The following is a 23,896-nucleotide window of genomic DNA, read 5'->3' on the forward strand; positions in this document are numbered from 1 at the left end:
CCTTGTTTAGGGACCCCATGAGCCATGAATGAAGGGGAGGATATTGCACTTGAGGACAACATTGTGCAAAAAGTGCCATTTTAAAGTTGGTCGGAGACTATGTTGGCTGTAGTGGTTTCAAAAGGAGAATGTAACAGTAAAGAAATGCTGGTGAAGTGGCAAATGTGAGCATAGTGCAAAGAGTACAGGTGTGGTGGTACTAAATAAGGGATCTGAGCAGCGAGTGGAGGAGGTTGTTGGTGATGAAGTGCATGTCAGCAGTAACTATTAATATGGTGAGAGTTACTAAAGTCAGTTTCCAATGTATGTTCAGAAGGACAGATATCCTAAAACAGCACGAATACCTTAAGACACCTAGCTAGCGGTACCTATCAACTCCCTTTTGACAAAGTCTACAACCACTGATTGGGATCATGAAAACAGCTTATATGGCATTGAATTCTAAATGTTAGGGTCAGATATTATGTTTGCCCCGAACAATTATTAATGCCTTCAACTTGTGAAAAGCTGCGGCTTGCCTTACCTTTTCCACAACAAGCTGCAAAAGAAAAAAAATATTTACTGATTATAAAGATAACAATACAGAAAAGCACACAAGCCATTGACATAGGATAACTTTTGACACCTGACTGGGTTTCTCTCCAACCCTTTAATTAGGGTGTTAGCTCAATTCCATTTAAAGGAGTGTATGGTGTACCACTGAACGATAGAAATTACAAAAGCAGAAATTCAACCTACAACATAGTAGAATTCCGAGGGACAAACTTATTGAAAAGAAATGTGAAAAAAGTTCATCTTCAAATTCAGCATTAGGAAATTCCAGATCTTCACTAACAGGGTGTCATGATTTAGAGGCAATCACGATGTTGCGCTCTGCCATTTATCAACAGAGAGCTGTTCCTAAGAGAATACTACATCGAAGGCTGGGGCAGTGACAGCTGTGGAGACCAGACACATTGGCTGCTGGCGTGGTCTGCAGGAAGCAGGTATACTGGAAAAGACACTGGGCTAGAAGTACTAAGCCATTTTGCAGTTGCAAACCCTGAACAAAAACACAATTAGAGAGTGGTGACCACAAAATAGTTTTTTTTATATATTGACTTAACTCCTTTTGTGAGTTTGTGAGTTTTGTAACTTCTGATTGGATGGAAACTTGTTACCATCCAAATCAGATTTTCCAAGAATCTGGGGGCGAGAGCCTGAATCGCAGACACTAAAAGAGCAGTAGCATAACACATGAAGAGCAAAAATATAGGAAAGAGTTAACATCATACATATATATCAATGGTATGTAGTCAAAAAGTCACATTGAATTACATAGTTGTTTCTGTTAGTAAAAGTGATTTTTTAGGTGTATGTCACACTTGGGTCCATACACAGAAAAAAATAACTTTATGCATCAGGCCCACAAACTCTATGAATGATTTATTGTATTATTAGAGAGTGAACCAAGCAGCAAAGCAAGCGGGTTCTGAACTAAGGAGGGTTACAATATAGGAGGCCGTAATATGAGGGGGCACACAGGAGAAGGGCATTCAGTAGTTTTGAGAATAGAGGGGCGGTCAGTGGGGAGGAAATATGGTGTGGCTAGATTATGTGTGAAAAATGACTTGATCGGCTTGTGAAAGAGAAAAGGGGAGGGTGCTTGCTGGATATAGGGTTGCCACCTGGTGTCTTTTTACTGACCTGGCCTGTATTTTTAAATCCAGGCCGATTAAAATATTGGGGAAAGCAGTGAAATCTTGTATTTTTTCCATCTAAAATAGCACACACATAAAGAAATCAGTTAAAACGTTTTTCTAGACTGGACTGCATTCTCGTTCTAGATTCAAGAAAGATCAACACTCACAGGTCTAGACTATGCAGAGTAAGCCTGCTGACTCTTCCAATATATAGAAGGCAACTTTGATAAAGGTGTGGCTAGTAATATCTCCAAAGACCATGTTCATTGTGAAGATTTAAGGTATTGCAAATAGAAATATAAGTTTTTACTTGGCTTGCTGCAGAATGTGGGTGACAGTGCTTGACCCCAGACCTAGATTTAAATAACTTACCTGGAATGCTTACTAAGAGATGATGGCCTCATTGGAGTGCGGGTTAGCTAAAAGTAAATTATAATACTGATTGCATGTCAGAAGACCTGACACTGTCTCTCTTCAAGACGTGTAATAAGTCTCTCTTAACCCCGAGGCATCAACATGCCAAATGGTATCTATCATAATCCTAAACAACAGATCCAACACCGAGAGTAGTTTATATTGCAGTACCGCTGGCATGGCAGCCTATCTTGGGAAAGAACCTTCCTCCTAGGTCAGGGTTAAAGGCCACTTTTCCTCCAAATTCCTAACTTGAGTATGGGTTTCTTGTTGAGCAGCAGCAGAGGCCACTGAATCTGCTTTTATCTGGTTTAAGATGCATGCAGACGATTCTGTTGCCTGGTATTTCTTCTATGTTCTCAACAGATTCACTTGCAGTAACTTGGTTCTTCATAACTAAGTGGCCTTCCTCCCAGATGTGGTCTAGAATTTCGAATACTCTAGTCGATCTATGTGATTTTGCCTCGAAATCAAAATTGGAGACTGAATTTTTGTGACGCTTTCTCAATAACGGCATGGAATCTGGCAGTAAAACTCTGGAAACAAGGTCTGGGCTTGCATCGTCCAGCCCTACGAAATAACCCCACTCTATATCTTTTCCTGCAATGTTAGCATTGAGCCCATAATTGTACCTCATGTCATCATTGTTGGCGTATCCATCAGAGGATTCATAATCCCATGGTTGCTCCTCTAAACTTTCACGTATCCTGAAGATATATCGTCATCACTTTGAGCGACAACACTCTGCGTCTTTATGGTGTATGCAAGCACCCGCTCGACAAGCTTGGAACACTGGGTGTAAGAGCCTCCTTAAGTATAGACTGATGCGCAACTGGATGCAAAACTGGAGTTTGAGGCATCGATACAGCTTCATGTTATGAGATTTGCTGAGAAAGGCCTAGCAATTTATGGTAAATATCATGTACCATTGTTTGTAGTGTCAAAAAAGAGGGGTGAGAATTGGGATCTCTGCTAGACTATTCAAACCCCAAGGTGTATTGCCTGTCCCCTTATTCCAGAGGCATTTAAACTAGGGGGACGGTCCCCCCTGGGGGGCCTTAATTGATTTCAGGGGGGCGCCAGGCTCTGCTAAAGATAAGCATCATGCTTTGTTTTAAGTGATAAAAACATGAGTGGCAGTAAGCGGCATTAAGAAGTTTGAAGACCACTGCCTTATTGTATCTAAATAAGTACAAGGTTTGAGGTCTTCAGTTATATAATGAATCATCATGTGAGAATCAATTCAGGTTTCAGAGACCAATGTCATTGACCATTTATTTGGATTCCAAATTTTATGTTCCTTTCACGAAGAAAGAATTCAGTCTTCTTGGATTCCAGCCTCTCGATGCAGAGGACTGCTGTGTTTCGTGGTCTCCTCTGGATGACATGTTGACTGTCGCAGTCTCAGGACAGCATACCACGTGTCTGACATCTCTTCCATAGCTTCCACAGCTCCTTGGTATCTAGGTCATGTCCCTCTTGGTTGATCCTTCGGCAGGCATTCTCTTGGTACGATGTTTGAGGTTGACGCCTTAAAAATCATGTTGGCCCAAACTGGCATGCGGGGATCGCCAACTTACACCAGAAAGGGCGAAGGCCCTAAACTTCACGGTGGCCCCATATGGGGATTGCTGACTTTGCATGAGAGGGATGGATAGCCCGCACTCTTGCAACGGTCTCAAACAAATGCCTCACACTTCGCTCACAGGGATCCACTCAACAGGATCCCCCAGGCCTTACTCTCTCTAGGTGGTCTCTTCCTCCCAGGGTCCGCTGGTCTTGGCAGCCAGGCAGAAGGCTGTTGCTCCAATCTCGGGCAAATAGTCTTGATTTCCTGGGTGATGGCCCTTCATCCAGCAGGAAGACTATCAGACATTGGTCCCTAGTCCTGTTTGCAGCAGCTCAAAATCTTGATTAATAGCTTGTGACACTCAAGCTCCCAGTTTTATAGACCGTATTCACACGCGGATTTGGTTTAGTGTTGGGTCCTCAGAAATGTTGGTGTCGACTACTTTAAAATGCCTTTTCCTCTGTCCTTTGCCTTTTCCTCTGTCCTTTCCTTTGCCAAAGGAGCAGTCTGCGACAGCAGGAGCATCTGCAATTTTGAATGACCACCAACACAGGACGAGGGAGTAACCGTGGATCACACCTGGCTCATAGTCTTCATTAAAATATACCTCACATAGGTTCAACAGCCGAACCCTTCCCCTCTATTATGATTCCCTGGTTCTACAGTGCCAACCTTATCAGACCCACCATCTTGCCTGACAATAAGCCCAGGCTCCAATAACCAATAACTCTTCCTTGAATTAAGAAGGCCTTTGATTTGGACTAAGGAAGCTCTTCGCCCCTTCCTCCAGTGCGGGTGCTCCCAACCTAGCCCTCAAAAATGTCAGCAATACAAATCTCCTGTTTGGGGTTGCAGCCCTCATCTCCTAATAGCCTTTACGAGCCATGGGCTTTTAAAATGGAACCCTCAGGTGTCCATGTTATGTACCACCTACAGACACACATACCGCACAGCACGCACATGCAATAAAATGCATTGCCCGGCACTATATACAGTCATTATGTAGATTAAAGTGTTTGTTATGAACACAGCAGCAGAACTTTACATGAGTGGAGCACTCCAATGACACAAGTAAAAAGGCATGTTCACGCTACTTATTCTTATGAAACATAAAACAGGTATGCTGCCACCACCATGCTTGTGTCTCTTAACTCCTGGTATGGGCAGTAGCCGTCTCTCACTAGTAGGTTAAAGCTTGGTGCACCCATCCTGGTCTAATAAGATCGCATCACCCTGAGACAGGCCTAGGTCATGGCGCTCAGGCGTGATCCGTGTTTGTCCATGGCCAAAAATCAGTCCCAGAGGTCCAGATATCCATGCACCTGGGACACTCGCGGTAGGGGTGCACATCCATCAGCATTCAGGGGACCTTTCCGTCCAAAAAGAGTGCTTCCTTTTCGGCATCTTATTAATTTTTCTTATGTAAATCAACATGTGGGCTCATGTTACATTTATAATCAGCTATGTTGATGACTTAAATAAAAGAAGTTGTATTTTTGTTGTTGATGGTCTCTCGTCATACTGCCTGCCTCTTTTCGTCATATCTGAATTGAAGGGGCTGAATTCAGATCTTCCTTCAAAGTCAATCTTTGTTTGTTGCTGAAGATTTTGAAGTTGAAACTTTACTGTTGATATTTCTGTTCCCCTTCTTGAACGTGACATTGGGCTGTGGCTGATGCATTTATGCAATGTGGAATTGGCTTTAACTTCAGCTTGTGCCACTGCAGCTTTTCCAGTCTGACTTTTTTTTATCTGGAGCATGTCTATCCTCATTTTTTAAACTTTTTTTTGATGGAATGAGATTTAGTCACATAAAAGGTGTTTTGTCGAGTTGCCAATCGTGGATTTTAGGAGGCACATTGAAGATCTCCCTCAACAAATCGAGCGTTTTAACCCCCTTGCTGCCATACTATCGTTCATATACATCATGAGAGGGAGTCTTTAGGGCACACTTTTGATTTATTTATAGGTCATTACAACCAAGAGGTTGAAAGTATCCTGCGAACATTTCTATTTTTTTATGCCCCCCCCCCCCCCCCACTGATGTGGACAAGCTCCTCTGCACCGTGGGGGTGAGATGAGGGGGCTTACCAGTGCCCATTCCCTTCCAAACTGCGTATTAAGGCTGCCCAGTGCTCATTTGCAGCCTGCCTTATCAATATGCATGTGACATCACTAATAACACACACAGAGTGGACACATTTGGGAGGGATTTGTTGTGGGGCTGCTGAAGGTCAAGGGCAGCTATTACTGCCCCCACCTCCTTCCTAGCCATGTCCATCAGCATAGCAGACTTCCTTCTATTAGTGGGATGGAGGAAGGTGGGAAAAGTACAAGAGAAGCAAGACTGCTCCTCCTATTGCTCACACCTCACCAAAAGAAAAAGTTTAACCAGGAAGTGGGGACTGGAAGGGGAGGGGCTGGAATTGCTCATAGTCCCTCCGCCTCCAATCCCCACTCCCTGATTAAGTTTTATACAGCTCCTTCATCTAACAATGCTGCTTTATCTAAGCAATGCATGGGGAGAGGACTTACCAAAAATCTATACCCCACAAAGGAGTCAGATACTGGTTGGATTTTCTTTTAGACTACAAAAAAATCCAGAGTCTGACTCCTGCCTGGAGCACTCACACACATTTATGTGCACTATTAAGGAACAAGAAGCTGTCTGGACTTTTTGTTAGCCTTAGAAGAAACCCAAACAGCACCTGGCACCATCCTGAGGCACAAACACACACGCCTGTGCCTCAGCAAAGAGCGATGAACATCTTCTGTGACTGAAAGTTGTGGAATTTGCAAGAAACACCAAAACGGACAGCAGTCAGTGATCCCACACCTTTATCATTACAAACAGTGCCTGAGATGTATGTGTGGGACTACTCAGTCAAGAAAACGTTATTATTGGCCTTACGACCATAAAAGCAATACAAAAACTTCAATAAAAGACAAAATTCTAGATATTCCATGACCAACAGGGATACAAAGCGACATTAAATACCAAAAATATCACAATTAAATCTCGAACAAATTAATTGTAAAATTAAAACCGTCTGATAAAATATGCTAAAATGAAGGGAAAACCTACAAGCAGTACATATAAATAGTCAGGTGATTACAATATTATAGGCTTAGACTTTAACCAACAGGTAGAACCGATAGACATCCCATGTTTCAGGTCTGTAAGGGGGAGGCAGATTCAACGCATCTCCCTTTTCCTGTTGATTTGATCTTTGCACTCCTAGTACACCACATAGAATATAGAAACCTGGAAGTGACAAATGGCATCAAAAAGGATGTATCATATTTTAAAAGTATAAACACCTCGAGATAGTTCCTAAGGCCCAAGTTCTTACATAATTGGACAATCCATTTAACTCTGGCCTTTTTATATAAAGGGCAGAATAACAAAACATGCAAAGTGACACCCTGTCCCCCCTGGCAGGATTCGGTATTTACCGATTCGGTAATTACCGAATCGGTATTTGCCATTGATTCCTATGGGCTTCAAGGCCCATAGGAATCAATGGCAAATACTGATTCGGTATTTACCGAATCGGTAAATACCGAATCTTACAGATTCGGTAATTGAAAAAGAAAAATTACCTACATCTGCCTACTTCAAATTTACCTACTCTTAAATACCGAATCGGTATGATTCAGCATTTAAGAGTAGGTAAATCGAGATTACCTACATCGGGCCCTTAATGTGCTGTTTCGTGATAGGCAAGCCAAGCAATATTCCTTAAGGGCAGATGCAAGGGATTTTTTGGAGATACAGGGGCATGTCTGTTCTGGTAGAAGCCAGATATCAGACCTCCCTATTGCATAGCAAATGTTACTGACATGCGTGATCCAAGCGATCTTCCCCACCCCCAGAATAGGTAACAGGTCCGTGAGTTCCTCTCTATAGCTGGAGAGCTCGGGCGTGCTCCAAAGCCGTCTCCAGAAAAAAGGGGGGATTAGCAGATGTGTCCAAAATAGGGACCCTGCCCAGGTCAAGTCGCAAAGGGAGGATAGGGGTGCTCTGGGGGAGTCTTAAAAGGCATCTGAAGAAATCGTTCTCAGTCAAAGCGAGAGGATTAGCGCTGGCATGCCCCCAGAGTTCCACCCCATAAAGTGCTCCTCCCCTGGCTTGGGTCTTATACATTTCTAACTGGGGACCTAGGGTTTTCTGGGAGCAATCGTTGTAAACCTTAAGAATACCCCCCGATGCTTGGGCCAGCTTCAGGTTGGATTTGGCCACGTGTGTCCCCCAATCCATCCGGTCATTCAGGGTCACCCCTAGATAGTCAATTGTTGGAGTTCTCTCGAGGGCCATACCATCTATATGGGGGTGAGGGCAGTTTACTGTGCTGGCTCCAAAAACCATGTACTTAGTTTTGGAACGATTAATCTCCAAATTTCTATTTTTGCAAAATTGACAGAATGCTTCCAATGTTCGCTGAATGCCCATTGGTGATTTTGACAAAAGAATCGTGTCATCCGCGAACATGAGAGCAGGTATTTTACGATCTGCCACTCGAGGAGAATTTAAATCTTTCTTGCCCAGAAGGTCAGCAATCAGGCCATTCAAAAAAAGAGAAAAGAGTTTAGGGGCCAGGACACACTAACAGAAGTGACAACCAGTTCCAACCTCTGATGCCAGAACCCTCTCTAACCTCGCTTGCCCAAGGGAGCTAGAAAGTCTCTGCGGAGTATGATCAAGCTGTCATCCAGAGGTGTTGCAGTATTGCTTGCATATCCTTTGCCTCAAAATGTTTCGAGACATCAAACGGCATATCCTTAAGGGATTGCTGGACAGCAAAAGAGAAGCCCATGGAGAGAATCCAGGTATGGAGCCTAAGCACCACACTAATGCTGACTGCCCTATCCAGGCAGTTGGTTGTGTCCAGGCCAGAATAGATTGTATATTTTGCAGCATCTTGGCCATCGGGGATCAAATGCTTTAGGGTGTGTCTGACATCCTCAGGGAGAGCTGGCAACACATCTGCCATCCTGTGCCACAAGGTGGGTGAATACTGTCCCCAGGAAGCAAGAGGTGTTGACGGATCGAAGGGCAAGATTGGCACTGTGAAGAAACACATTTTGCAAAATGTTCCATCCCTCTGGATGATGACTGTACCACCAAGCTCTCTGGGGTAGGCTGTGGAAGCAAGAAATTGGGGTCTCCAGAGACAGGCCTCTGCCATCTTGCCTCTTGTGTGTTGAGTGGTGGGCAAGATCCTGGTTTAGCTGAGGTGCCCAATAGTATATCTGTTAGGGCCTCATTAAAGGATAATAAAAAGGGGGTTCTTGGGTGGGCGCTGCAGGGTTAAGAACCTCTGTCAAAACTTTGGTGCTGACCTCCTGCATAAGTAAAGTTAAGTCAAGCACATCCGCTGCCCTCCTGATAACAGCTGTGAAGCAGGCAGATTCTTCTGAGGCAAAAAGATTAGGGGAAGAGAGGCCAGTGTCAGGAGAGGTGTCAAGTCTATTGCCATCCTGCAGATCATCAAAAATGTCACCCCTTCATTAAAATAATTGCCATCTTCATCTTCATCTGGATCATAGTCATGGAATTCTAGGTCGGGATGATGTGGTGGGGTGAGCTTCGGAATCCAATAGAAGTATCAGGTCCGAATCCGGCGTCAGTGATATTGGAACCAGTGTCAAGCCTTCCATCAGTGATGCCACTCTTGGCGCCGAAGGAAATATCTTACATTACACCAAGACTGGAGCCGGCAGTCTGTGCTAGTTGATGGAGCTGACCTCTGATTTAGTGGTCAGGGATGGATCTACCGACAGGCTTCAGAAAGGCTACCACCTCGAATCTGTGGGCTGATGATGCTCCAGTGGAATTCAGTGGGGTACCAAAATTGGAGACTGCAGTCTTTTTCAGGCACTGTATTTCATCTGCCGTGACTGTCTACTAAAGAGGAAGGAAGTCAGGTGACAGCTTTTCTGGAGCACACTCCATGAAGCGGCTCCAAGGCATAGAGGTACCCAGGGCATCACGTGACTCTGAGTGATACGAGTGGTGGGATGTCGCTGAACCATGCTTAGGTTTTTTGGGGGAATGTTTAGTCCAAACTGAACTCCTTGAGGTCGAACAGCCTCAAGATCAGTCACGGGAGGGTGAGCACATCTACACCTTCAACTGAGACTGTTTCCTTGACTTCTTTTGGAGCTCTGCAATCTTGAGCCTGGCCTTACAGGTTTGAATCACTTTCTGGTTTATCTTGGAACAACACAAACACGAGTGTGTTGTGAATCCGGGAGGAGCCACAATATGCAAATGTCAAGGGTGTCCGTCACGGATATTTATCAGGTGACAGTCATGACAAGGTCTGATACCTGTCATTTTAAAGCCATAGCTGATCACCTTTAGACACATTATAGGGTGGAAGAAAGGATTTTCCAGAGGGAAAGTTCTGTCAAAGAGACAGCACTGCTAGCTCTGGATCATATTGGAAGGCACAGAGGAACAAGCTACTTTCCTTTGGTAATGCTCTTTCTTGTAACATGCTTATCTATCCACAGATTCCTCACCATTTGAATATTCTCCAGGTATCGGACTATGCCCAGAAACGTTTGCAGTAACTCTGCATGCTATTAGGTAGTGCCTTGCAGCTCCGCACAGATGCCGTTCCGCTCCAGAAATGACATGTGGAGCCTATACAGGCGGCACTCCAATCACCCCAGACACAGAGACCCACTAGCAAACTGGTTATGACCAGTGTGCAGATTCCTAGACTTGGGATCTTATAAATTGACACTGTCCAATTACAGAATGGGAGGGTAAATAAGAAATCTTTGACAAGATTAAGTCTCTTTCAGAAAGATCTTTATAGAAGGTAAGCAACTTCTGAATCAATACCAAAGCAGTACCTATTCGAGGGTTGGTCTGTTAATGGCCTCAAACCAGAAAGTCCTGCAGGCCTGTTCGGGCAAAAGGCTCTTCTCGGGGAACCTGACTGTCCTGACAACACTGGTTTGTGAATGTATGGAGTGATGCATAGATAGCTGAGTGGCAAATGTCCAAGACAAGTACTCCATGTGTCAAAGCAGTGGCAGCAGCTTTGACCCTGGTAGAATTAGCATGTTGTCCTTCCGGAGGCTGCGTTTTGGACAATGCAGAGCAGATATTAAGGCAAAGCAGGAACCAGCAGGAGATGGTTCTCATCTGTACAGCCTTAGCACATTTTCCTCCAGAGAACTCCACAAAGAGTTGATTGTGCACACGGTCTTCTTTAGTATGATCAATGTAAAAACTTAGAGCTCTGCTAGGGTCCAAACAGTGAAGTTTCTCTTACTTAGAGGCATGAGGTAGAGCATATAAAGGTGGCAAACTGTTTTATTAACCGACGTGGAATGGTGTCACCACTTTAGGCAAGAAGGATGCCAGGATCCGCAAAACCAGCTTGTCTGGGAAGAAGGTAGTGTACTGCAGGTTAACATAGAGAGCCTGACGCTCATTCACACACCGGGCCAATGTTATAGCAATGAAGAACACTATCTTGAGGGTGAGAAGCCTCAAGGGACAGCTGTGAAGCGGTCCAAAGGGAGAGCACATCAGATGTGTGAGGACCAGGTTAAGGCACCACTGTGGCATGATAGAGGGAGAGGGGAGAAACAAATGCTGTGAACCTTGAAAAAAGCTCATGACAACTGCAAACTTAAACAATGAGGACTGATCTGGCAAGCGTGAAAAGTCCGAAAGGTATGCTTTAATTGTGCCCAGAGCAAAACCTTGCCAGGTTAGGGACAAAACAAAAAACAAAATGTAAGGTAACTTTGCCTGGATTGGGGTCTATCTGCCGAGTACCGCACCAAAGCACAAATGTGTCCCAATGACAGGTAGGTTGAAGATGTTCAGCTGTCGCTGCTCAATATCCAAGCATGAAAGTGGAGACGGCCCGGGTGCAAGATCCTCCTGGAGGGGTAGCCTGGGAAGAGGCTAGATGCTCATGCCCAGGAGTGCTAGATACCATACCATGTGTGCCCAATCCAGAGTCACTACAATGACTTGGACTCTGCCGGTCCTGATCTTGAGAATTCGGGGCAGGAGTGGTATTGGTGTAAAAGTATTCAGGACTGCTGAGTTCCACTCGAAACAGAATGTGTCTCAGAGCGGAAAATGCCTTGAAAACTCTAGCATGCAGAAGTGCTGACACTGGATATTCTCGGTGGTGGTAAACAGATCGAGCCAAGGTTTTCCCTATTCGCGGATGAGACTTTACACCACCACTGGGTGTTACCACCACTCATGATCTGCTAGGCACTGATGACTGAGCTAGTCCGCTCTGGCACTCAATGATCCTGCTAGGTGTTTCACCACCAGGAAAATTCCCAGTTGGTCCAGCCATTTCCAGAGGCACAGGTCCTACTGGGACAAACTCCATGACCCCACCTGCTCTGCTTGCTGCAGTATAACAAGGTCTTTGGTGTTGTCCATGAGCACCAGTCTCTCCTTGAAGGATGGAAAGAAAGCTTTCAGGGCCGAGCGGATAGCCCTCAGCTCCAGAAGGTTGCTGTGGAGTTGGACTCTGCCAGAGAGCAGAGGCCTCTGATCCTCTCCGCGCCCAGAGGCCGCCCCCACCCAGAAGTGATACATTGGTCATTACTGTCAGTTTTGGGTAGGGAAAGGAGAAGTGTCTAGCTGTCATGGTCCAGCAACCACCACTGCAGATCTTTTGCAATCTCCTTCGAAATCTCAACATGGTCAAAGAGGTCCCCTTGATGTTGGGCCAGATCCCACTGCAAAAACTGCATTGCATGCTTAACCGACAGGATGCAGAAGGCCATCATTCCCAGCAGCCTCAAGTTCGATCTCATTAAAAACCAGGATAGAAGCTAAAAGGTCTGGATCTAAGCCCAAATGTCTTGGACTCTCCTTTCCCAGGGGAAAGCCATGAAACTGAACTCTCTCCGGAATGGCTCCAAAGAAGGGGAGCGTCTGAGAAGGAGTCAGGAGTGACTTTGGCATGTTGATAATGAAACCCAAAAATGATAGGAGGTTTATAGAGCCTGGAGGTGGATGATGAATACCAGGGCAAGCCCGCCTTCAACAGCCAGTAGATGTTGGGGAAAACTGGGACCCCGAAGGCGTGCAGCCACCCGAATGTGTGCTGCCATCATGCTATCACTTTTGAGGACACCAAAGGTGCACTGGTGAGATCAAAGGGGAGCACTGCAAACTGGAAATGTTCCTTTCTCACCACGACCTGTAAATAGCACCCATGGGTCTGCAGGATAGGTATATGTAAATAGGCAACCTGCAGGTTCAATGCCGCCATCCAGTCTCCATGGCTGAGGGCAGGCAAGACCTTGGCCAGTTTGAGCATCTTGAATTTTTCCATTCAGAGGAAGGTTTTGAGAGGGTGAAGGTCTAAAATAGAGCCAATCCCTCTGTTCTTTTTTAGAACCAGAAAATAACAGAAATAACAAACACAACCTATTTCTGGCTCAGGTGCTCCCTTGATAGTTGCTTTGGCCAAAAGGGCCTGCACTTCCTGCCTCGAAATGGATAGGCAGTCTTCAGTCTGTCATTAGGGGACAGTGAAAGATGCAGTGATGTGGAAAGGATGGGTAGAGCATACAGGACCCACCTGGCCATTGTTATGGCCTACCAACCCGGCAAGAATCACCAGATTCTGTCTTCCATCAGTTGGTTGTGCTCCACTAAGGGCATGCTAAAGGGGTTTGGTAGGTGCGGCTGCAGGGGACAGTAGACTGGGCAGTCCGTTAAACTTGACCAGGGGGAAAGGAGCCCCAGTGCCTTGACGGCATAACTGCAGGGCACCTTGTTGGGGTTGGATTGGCTGATAGTACGGGTGCTTCTGCCAAAGCGCAAAAGGAGCAATAGGACATATGCGGTTGACAAGATGAGACAGATAAGCCAAGGAGCATGCTGTGGCCCTACTCTCCTTCACCCACTCTAGAGCAGAATCTGCCTTGTCTCCAAATAGGCAAGTCCCGTCAAAAGGCATGTCCATGAAGGACGACTGGACATCACCTGAAAAACCGGTTGACCTCAGACACGCATGTCGGCGAATGGCAACATTAGTGTCAATATCCCATCTGATGATATTGATGGTGTCGAAGCCACAATGAATTGTGAACTTGGCTGCATCACAACCGTCCTGTAGAGCATGGATGAGGAGAGGTCGGAGACCTTCAGGGACACCTGTGAGAACTTTAGCCACCAAATCACAGAGGGCGTGGGAATAGCCCCCAAGAGGCTAAGCTGGTGGATGAAAACACTCTTTTCAAAAGTCTCCACCTGATTGACTCCCAATCAGCAGGAGTAGTTGCAAATGTGGTTGAGGTTGTCCTGCTTAAAGATGCGTGCACAACCAAAGCTTTCAGGAGGGGGGTGTTAATGGGTGCTGAGATAAAACTGGAGGGTCGCCTGGGGTAGGGCAGTGGTTGTTGTGGTTGACTGGGTTGCCAGAGCAAGGCTTAGCCCCTGCCACCAAAAAGGTATCTGTAAGTGCCGCATTGTAAGGCAAGATAGGTTTCATGGATGTTTGCCCCCGCTGGAGAACCTCTGTAAAGGCATTGGTCTTGACCTGCAAGGCGGGAGCTTGAAGTCTAGATCTTTGCCTGCCCTACACATCACCATGGCGTAAGAAGCGCTTTCTTCAGTGACAGGACCAGGGAGTGAGAGTAGCCCCAACTCAGAAGAGGTATCAAGGTCACTATCCTTTTGTAGGTTGTCATAACAATTTTCTTTGTGGTACGACTGTCCAATCTCATCACCCGTGCAATATTCATTGTCTGAATCCATGCCAAAAAGAGAATTCAGTGCATGCATTTTCCCTAGTGGAAGCAGCAGGTTGAGTGAAGGAAGTGATGCCTCGAAAGAGGCTGACGCGGCTTCGGTTGATGTTGAATAAGTGCCAACTCGGGGTCAGAGAGTGAAATAGATACCTCGCCTTCCACAAGATGGAGTTGGCATCGGTGTCAAAGTTCAGGCATGGACTGTGTCGCTGGAAATGGAGTCGAAACTGGAGACAAAGGTGTCCCTGTGTTGGGTCTCAGAGGGTCCAACAGGTGCCACGGGCAAACTAGTCTGAAATATCCCAGCTGGCGAGCCTCTCAGCTCCATTAGGCCAGAAGGCGAGCAAGAGGGAGTTTGCAAGGATTCAAAGAATTGTAGCATAGCTTTATGGAACTCTTCAATATGTTTCAGAGTGGTGGTTGGCCCTGGAAACTCAGGTTGAGCTGGAACAAGTTGTGGGAAAGGCTCCGACATCAAACAACTTCGGAGCAAGATCAAGAGATATAATGCTGCCCCTGCATTTTCTCATTAGAATGTGAGTGGTGGGAATGGCTGAGTCTCACTTAGATTTCTAGAGTTTCTTCCTTGACATACCCGACAACTTTGAACAAGACAAAACATACCTCTAGAACAACCCCTTTGACTTCTGAAATGGGGCTGAACGTTCAAACTGGATCAGTCTCTTCGCAGAGTCTTCTCATGCTTGCTGAAGTTTCACCTCTCGGTCTCACGTGTCCTTTGGGTTTACCGACGCGCAATCACTGCAGGCCTTAGAGTTGTGGCTCAACCCCAGGCAGATCTGATAAGGATGTATCACAGACATTTGTTTGCGACAGTCCTTAAAGGGTTTCAAACCTGTCATTTACACATTGGACATTTTGGAAGAGGTAAAGGTCTCACAGAGACACGAGGTAGCTTTGGATCCGCGGCTGGTGGAACTGAAAGAAAGGAACTGACAGCATGTGGGAGTTGCGCCTGAGGGACTCTGTACAGCATATCCAGAGTAGAACAGTGTCAGTGCAGAGCCATGTGATGCCACCACCAGGGCATACAGGTACTGTTGAAAGGTTTCCGGATCAGTGTAATGCCTGAGGACTATTCAAAAGGTTAGTTTTCTGGGGCGAGAAGTCTCAATAAGAAAGAAAATAACTCATGTCAGCATGCGGAGGAGGTGGTCTTATAGTGGCCACAACAACACATTCAGAATGTATGGACCTGATGTGGAGCTGCACAACACCACTTGTCCATGCACAAGGGAATTAGAATTAAAGTGTCCAGATCCGGTCTGGCACCTGGTGAAATTCACAAGGGGAGGAATCAGAAATGTATTTATTTATTCATTATGTATTTATTTATTTATAGCATGCACTTACAGGCATGATGGTACAAGGACAACTAGAGATGGAAAAAAGGGGGCAAGCAGATTAGCAGAAAAGATAAGTTTTCAGACGTTTACAGAATCTTGCACAAATTCAAGGGCAGGTTGTGCCGAGGAATAAGATAGATGGAAGGGATGGATGGACGGACAGACGGACGAACGGACAGACAGACAGACAGACAGACAGACAGATAGATATGTTGAACCCACTATGGGAAACCGATAATAGAGAGTACACGAAAGGTGATGGAATGCAAAGTCTGGAGGACCAGCTGAGCAGATAGTGATGTTATGTATGGCAGGTCTGGACAAATCCTAATGTGAGTGAACGACTCATGACTCACTTCTGGACTGAAATTCTGACTGACAGATGGATAGCATGTAGATGGGCTGGTCGATATAGATAGATAGACTTGAAGACAGACAGTGACATACATAGAGAGAGAAAGATAGACAGGGATTGATAGCATAGAGAGAGGCTGCTAGATATAGACAAATATAGAGAAAGCTAGGGATAGTTAGAGATGCATTTAGATAGAAAGGTATGATGATGGATTCCACTAGTGAGACATAGTTCATAAGATCTAACATAATGGCCTGCCTTTTCTGCTGGCATCTTGAAAAGCCATTTTCCACCACCAACCCGTTCAAAATGTTTGACAAGAGATCACAAAAGTAATCCGCATGCCTAAGCAGAATTGTATCACTCAGTCAGATGACCTAAGGCTCTGGTCCAGGCTTTCTTGAATCAACTTGGGAAGTAGCTTTTTGCCAATTCATTTTTAAGATAAACGTTCTGCAGCCATGGAATTGCGCATTTCCAGTGGGCCTGACTAAGCCTTTTAAGTAATAAGACACTTGAGTCACTGTTAGGTATTTGTGACCTCAAAAAGTTTTTTTTACATATGACCCTTAGATCCTTCATTTCCCCAGTCAGAGTGTGCCATGGCTCTATCCTCTACACCATAATGACTCTGGCTTCCTAGTGTCCAGAGCCACATAGACACAGGGAGATAGGGAAAGAAGAGACATTTAGTGATAGCACGATCATTAGTTCCACATGTGCAGTAGCATCAGGACTCTGTATTGTGAGGGACCCACTGTGCCCTAAATGTGACTGCCTTTTGCTACCCTACCAGAGGACAGGGGATCCATTATTCTTGATTTCTAAGGGCCAGTGGCACCTTGCCAAACCACTGAATACACATATATACCAGACCTGTTCCATAGCACCCAGCCTATTCTAGTACTCTGGCATTTTCCATCTGGGACTGAATTCAGAGTTAGATACGCTGCCATGACCCAAACTTGCACCAACAGCCCATTATAGTGGTGGCCTCTTGCAGTGTGGATTTAGTTTAAGATTTTTTGCCAGGGCTGATTTTGGTGTCCAGTCCAGTTCTGGTCAAGCTCCCCTACTCCCTTACCCCTTCCACCCCGCACCTCAAAGCCTCAATGAAACACATCTGTGCATTCCCAGCGAGGCACCAGCTGGGAGAGCAGAATACATCAGTCCCCTGAATATGGAACCTCAGGCTATTTACACACACAAACCTATCCCCAGCCTCCAAAGGGCCTCAACCCAAACAATTCACAGAGATCAGTGTACTCTCTCCTTCCGAGGCAGCCATCAGCACCAAGAGGCCTGGTCGATTTCAGACACTGCACCCGCCACACTGCTCTTGCTTGTCTCTCTTCCTCCCTCCTGCTCACTCCTAACACCCATTGCCCTTCTGCCTTCTACTCTCTTTTATTTCTCTGGGTATCTCTTCTCCCCTCCCTCAAACCTTTTTGGCACTTCAAAGTACAGTTAATAAATACATGGTGTAGGAAAGTAGGATCTGCTTTTATGGTTACCCCCATTTGCCTGGTGCTATGCTGTTTCTGACTAGTTTGACTGGGATCCTGTTAATCAGGACCCCAGTCTATGTGCTTTCTCCCCTAAATCGGTATGGTATGTACTTAGGTACATCCCAGATTGGACACAGGTGTAACCTTATCAGTCCCTAGTATATGGCACTAAGGTACCCAGGACATAGGTGCATCAGGGGTCCCCCATGGTCTGAAGTATGAATTATGCCACCCCTGGGGGATCACTCAAACTGTAACTACAGGCCTGACATTGCAGCCTGCGCAAGCTGGTGCTAGCACCACTTAAAAAAGATATAGGTTTCCCTGTATCTGAGGTCAGTGCACTTAAAACCTATTAGTCACCCCTAAAGCAGGCCTTTGAATCCAGAAGGCAGGGTGCTTGGTTCTAAATGTGAGGATGTCCCTGCATGAGCAGGTCACCCCTACAACCTTTGGAGCCCATTCTCCCGGTTGTATGTGCATCAGCCAATACAATACATAGAGTGGCCATGCGTCATTACGCGATGACCATATCTAAACTGGGTGTAACGAACCCTGTCATGTTTGGTATCAAACATGTTGGAATCATACCCGCACACCATAAAGGGTGTGGGAGGTACGATTCCATGCACTGTAAAGCTCCTCCGGGAGGCCCTCAGTGCTCCCGGTACCAGTCTTATAGACCCGGAAGCACAACATGGCTGCTGCCGACCAGAGACACGATTCTGCCCTACTGCTGCTGAGCCAGTCTGCTTGGGGGGCACATGTGGTGTCCTCCTTGCATAGTCCAGTTCAAAGCAGCTCAGGGAGCCGTTGGCTCCTGTTCTGCCGCAAAACTGGACAAAGGACATGGGAGTATCCTCCCTACTGTCTGACCCCCTCACCTGGGAGGAAACCCTAAATCATTCCAACCCTCTCCTTAGGGTACTTAAGGGCTTACCTGAGAGTAGTTCCCTAGATTTGTGGGACAAGATTCATTTCAAGACTCCACTTCTTTTTCGACCTTCTGGGCACCCTGGTCTTCGCGCTGGGCATTAAGGCTGCAACTGGCAAGACTCCTGCTGCTCCTGATCTCGTCGCCCGGCTCGTCTGCTGCAATGTCTGTGCCTGTGCTCCATACAGGAACCTTCCAAGGCCTGTGGGCATCCAAGACACCTGAAAGAATCTATCTTGTATTGAAGGAGTTACTTCCCTGCATCTGCAGGCACTGCAACTAAGCTGACCGGCCTGCTGATCCTGGGCTCTCACGAACTCCGAAAGGCTCAGCAAGACAGGTGGTATTTCTTCACATTTCTCGGGGCATGCCCTGTCTTCTCACTAATTTCAAGGCCAGTATCCCTCATCGGAGCTGTAGGAACTGAACCCCTGTGCACCGCGTCGCCTTGCTGTTGCAAAGGTTTGCTGACTTCCTTCCATCAAGATCTTCAGGCTCCAAGTAGCTCCCACCTCAAGCATCTCCTGTGACCAAGATCTTCATCTTCACCACACCACTTGCACCGTGGGTATACATCGTTGGTGAGCGACTTAAGGTCCTCTTGCGACTCCAGTGCCTCCGGCCTCTGCGTCTTCTTGAGGGTCTTCATTAATTTCTGTGGGCTCCCCTGATTGCTCGGGCCTGTCCTGACTCCCATGCTTGTGGTGAGTCACCTGGACCTTGCTGGTCCCGACACTGCACTTTCTTTGCTTTCCATGTTGGTTGCCTTTGCCAAGGGTTGAGGGTGCTCCCGGCAGACACCGACCCCTCAACTCTCGACATCTGACGTGGAACAGCTCGTGAATGGCTCCTGGTCTTCCACAGCATCGCCTGGTCCTCACAGCGGCAGCTCCAAGGTCGTTGTCATCTCTCCTGCAGCACCCGACATTGGTGGGCATCAGTCTTCTGTGCCTCCTGGTCACTCCTGAGTGGCACAGACTCTGTCCCCTCTGCTTGCAGGTTCTTCACATCTCGAATCCACCTTTGCGTTCCAATAGACACTTTTACCTTCTCCAGCAGCGGCATCTTCTTGAAGTCTCTCATTAAGTTCAACAGCGGTTTCCAATGCCACTTTGCACCAATTCACCTGCTTCCTTGGTGTAAATATCATAGTTCCTAGGATATCCACAGGTAGGGTGGCTCTCCAACCTTCTGTCTTCCACTGGGTTGCTTCAGGGTCCACTGGGAAGGGTCCTTCTTCTTTAAAATTGCAACCGTGACTTATCCGTTGACTTGTATTGAGAACGTGGTCTTGTTACCACACTGCAAGTGACCTTCTTGGTGTTCCTAGATACTCACCTTGGGTGATTCTTTGTGTCCCCGGCACTTCTACGTCTTCTGGGTATGATATTGACTCAAGTCATGGTTCGCATACCACTATTTTAGTATATGGTTTGGTCTCCTCCTGGTGATCACTGTGTATTTCATGCTACTTACCTGTTTCTATTGAAAAGTATTGTGTGCGTTGCGTATATATCCGACTAGGAGAAATCTGTACATGTTAATGAGTGTCTTATAATAAAAACATATTTTTATAAATACACTGTGTAGTTCATTTTCACTTAATCTACACCTATAAGATTATATTCTGGTAACACAAGCTGCTTTACACTACTTCTGAACTAAGCCTGAAGGCTGCTCTCCACAGCTACCACTTAGGGAGCTTTCTAAAGTTGTCTAAGACCACTAAAATCACCACAAGGGTTGTCTGGATTAGTGCAGAGTGCCCACTTACATAAGTGTGCACCATATAGTAAGCCAGCTTCTCACAAATGGCAATTATTTCCAAATGTGTACAGTTCCCAGGGTGTCTGTTCTCCCCATCCCCAAACCTTATCGGCGTTTCTCATTACACTGTGTCATTTTGCACTGCATCCGACGATCTAAAAAGGTTCGGGAGCCATTACATGAGAAGAGAACTGAAAACCTTTATCTCTGAAATGCTGTCAGTGTCTTGCAGAGATTTAAATACCCAGACTTAAACACTCTGTGCCTTATTTTAACATTGCATGTAAAGTGAAGAAATTGTGTGCAGAAATGCTGTGAATGCCAAGTCTGCGGTTTCAAGCGATCCTGCCGGAGCAGGGGTATGTTTGGTCACTTTCTATCTGTGGGGACAGTAGAGGATTTGTTTTATTGACACATACTTGTTTCTTTATTGCAGTCAGTTTTCTTTAAAGAAAACTGAGCTGCGTTAAAAAAAGGATATCTATTTTCTTACGACTTTTATTTACATTCACAAAGGGGAGGGGGTCCCAAGGAGGCTCTTTGCCTTTTGCAAAGCATTACCACTTCTTTTGAGGTGTCAGTACATTTTCACAGTTTTGTGACCGCATTTCGGTCGCCAAATACTGATACATAAATAAGACACCAATTCGGTAGCCTGAAGCGACGCCTAGAACATACCCCTTCCTGATACTGAATTGATATCCATTTGGAATGACATTTTAGTAGTCGGAAACACGCCATGTTTACTCCATGTGTGAATCTGGATAGGTTGAGCTTAAAGTCATTTTCTTCACACATTTAAGGAACACCTAGGTGCATATTGTGAGAAATTGGCTCTGGTAAGCAGTGACAGAAGCTGGCAACGTTAGGCACCATGACATGTTCACACAAGTATGCGGCGTGACAAATGGCACTTGTGGGATAGGGAACATATGACAAAGTTGACCAGAGTAAGAAGCTTGCGGTGGCAGGCAATGTGAGAAGTTAACACTGGTGCAGAGGGTGAAAAGATGGCATTGGTGGCCAGTGTGAAAAGCTCACACTTCTAGACAAGGTAAGAAGTAGGCACTGTGAGAAGCTTGGCATAGAACATTCTGAGACATGTAGAAAGTGCGAGCCAGTGCTTGCAAAACGTTTGGAGAGATACCACTATTTTGAAAGACTTTATGTTCCAGTGTGCTTAATCCAATTCTTTTCACTATTACTATCACCATTACCACGCAGCAAGCTATCTAAGCGTCTGAAACCAATTGTAAGTACACACTGCAATAAAATCAATGAAATCATAAGAGGCATGTACTTACCGCAGCGCTTTCGAACGAGAGCTGCTACTTCACATGGCTGGAAAGAGAGAAATCATCAGGTTACGCTAATGTTTCTGATAGGTCTGCTCTTTCGTAGTATCGCCCCTTTCCCTCTATTTGTGTAATATTTACTTCTACTGTGTTTAGTGGGAGTTTTACATGCCATTATCATGAAGTAATCGGGCCCTCTTATTCTCCAACATCTAGGAGCGAGCTATCTGAAACTACTAAAGACACTTTTAGTACCAGGCCCTAGGAAGCTGCTCCTTCTCTCGTGGAATCTGGCTGGTCTATGGTCCAAAATAGCCATGCCCGACTGGTCATCTTTCATAGAAGAGCATGACATATGTCTCTTCCAGTAAACATGGGCCCTTGACTTGATCCATCGACCTGGCTATCTGAATTTTTTTGTTCCAGCAATTCCAAGCAAAAGAGGCAGGGTGTTAAGTATGAAGGGTCGCAGCATAGTTGAATAAAAGTACTTTATTCCTAGAAAGGAAAACACCACCTGTTACACGTCTTCCTGCTCCGGTACTCTTTCACCAACTGCCTGCACCAAGCCACGGCACAGACCAGATGTCCTAGAATGGAGCGTCCTGGTTGTGCCATGATGCGGTGCATTCAAACATAAATACACAACACATCTTCCCCCTTTCATAAAGAAAAACAATTTAAAAAAACTAAAATATTAACAATACTTGCAAGCAATAAGTAAAACGAGGCACAAAACAATTACAGCAAATTAGTAGTAGTTAGGGATGCCTCTCATCAAACTCTGGCCGCAAAAGTGTCAGGTCTGGCAGAAAACTCTGGCCTTAAATTTGACAGGTCTGGCCTTAAATTTGACAGGTCTGGCAGCAAACTCTGGCCTTAAATTTGACAGGTCTGGCAGCAACTTGCTGGCCTTAAATTTGACAGGTCTGGCGTTAAATTTGACAGGTCTGGCAGCAAACTCTGGCCTTAAATTTGACAGGTCTGGCAGCAACTTGCTGGCCTTAAATTTGACAGGCCTTAAAAAATGATAGGGCCAGGTCGCAGACAGCTGGCCGCAAACACTCTGGTTTTAAAATGGGTGACATGTAGGGTTAGTCCCAAAAGTGACAGGTTTGGCTGCAAAACATGGGGTAATTGTGTATGTGTTTAAAAGGTGCATAGAAAAAGTGGGTGCATGTAGTAGGGAAATGCCTGGGCATGTTTAAAACTGGGGGGTTGCAGACAGTTGTTGGCTGAACAGCTGCGGAGCAGTCCCGAGTCCCCCAGCCCAGGGCCTGGGAGGAAGACTATGGCATGTAGGTGTCAAAGTGGTAAAGGGTCCTCACAAACCTGCCTATGGTAATTCTCAAAAAAATAGGTTAATACAAACCCCTATAAAATAATAAACCACAGCCACCCCTGAGCTTTGAGATGCGAAAAAAAAGGCAGGTGGCATGTAGAGCCAAAGCTTCCCATGAAACTCTGAAACAGGGTGGCAGCTGTTAGGATTTAATTCACACACACCCAAAGCCCCTGGTCCCAAATTTGACAGGCCTGGCAGGAAAATTGACAGGCTGGTCCCAAACTGCTGGCCTTAAATTTGACAGGTCTGGCCTTAAATTTGACAGGTCTAGCCTTAAACTGCTGGCCTTAAATTTGACAGGTCTGGCACTAAATTTGACAGGTTTGGCCTTAAACTGCTGGCCTTAAATTTGACAGGTCTGGCCTTAAATATGACAGGTCTGGCCTTAAACTGCTGGCCTTAAATTTGACCATGCTGGTTTTAAATTTGACAGGTCTGGCAGCAAACTGCTGGTCTTAAATTTGACAGGTCTGGCAGCAAACTGCTGGTCTTAAATTTGACAGGTCTGGCCTTAAACTGCTGGCCTTAAATTTGACAGGTCTGGCCTTAAATTTGACAGGTCTGGCCTTAAACTGCTGGCCTTAAATTTGACAGGTCTGGTTTTAAATTTGACAGGTCTGGCCTTAAACTGCTGGCCTTAAATTTGACAGGTCTGGTTTTAAATTTGACAGGTCTGGCCTTAAACTGCTGGCCTTAAATTTGACAGGTCTGCTTTTAAATTTGACAGGTCTGGCCTTAAACTGCTGGCCTTAAATTTGACAGGTCTGGTTTTAAATTTGACAGGTCTGGCCTTAAACTGCTGGCCTTAAATTTGACAGGTCTGGTTTTAAATTTGACAGGTCTGGCCTTAAACTGCTGGCCTTAAATTTGACAGGTCTGGTTTTAAATTTGACAGGTT

General features: G+C 45.7%; 1 protein-coding gene across 1 annotated transcript in view; it reads right to left on the reverse strand.

The window, feature by feature from the left end:
- Positions 1 to 461: 461 nt before the first annotated feature.
- Positions 462 to 23,896, reverse strand: part of LOC144790854 (uncharacterized) — a 399,375-nt gene continuing 375,940 nt past the window's right edge. The window contains exons 24-25 of the mRNA XM_078665519.1: positions 21,663 to 21,699; positions 462 to 538 (exon numbers count right to left, since the gene is read on the reverse strand). Of these exons, the coding sequence (XP_078521645.1) occupies positions 462 to 538; positions 21,663 to 21,699 (114 nt within the window). The remainder of the gene's footprint in view (positions 539 to 21,662; positions 21,700 to 23,896) is intronic.

Source organism: Lissotriton helveticus, chromosome 11 (assembly GCF_964261635.1).
Source record: "Lissotriton helveticus chromosome 11, aLisHel1.1, whole genome shotgun sequence".
In the NCBI taxonomy this organism is placed as follows: domain Eukaryota; kingdom Metazoa; phylum Chordata; class Amphibia; order Caudata; family Salamandridae; genus Lissotriton; species Lissotriton helveticus.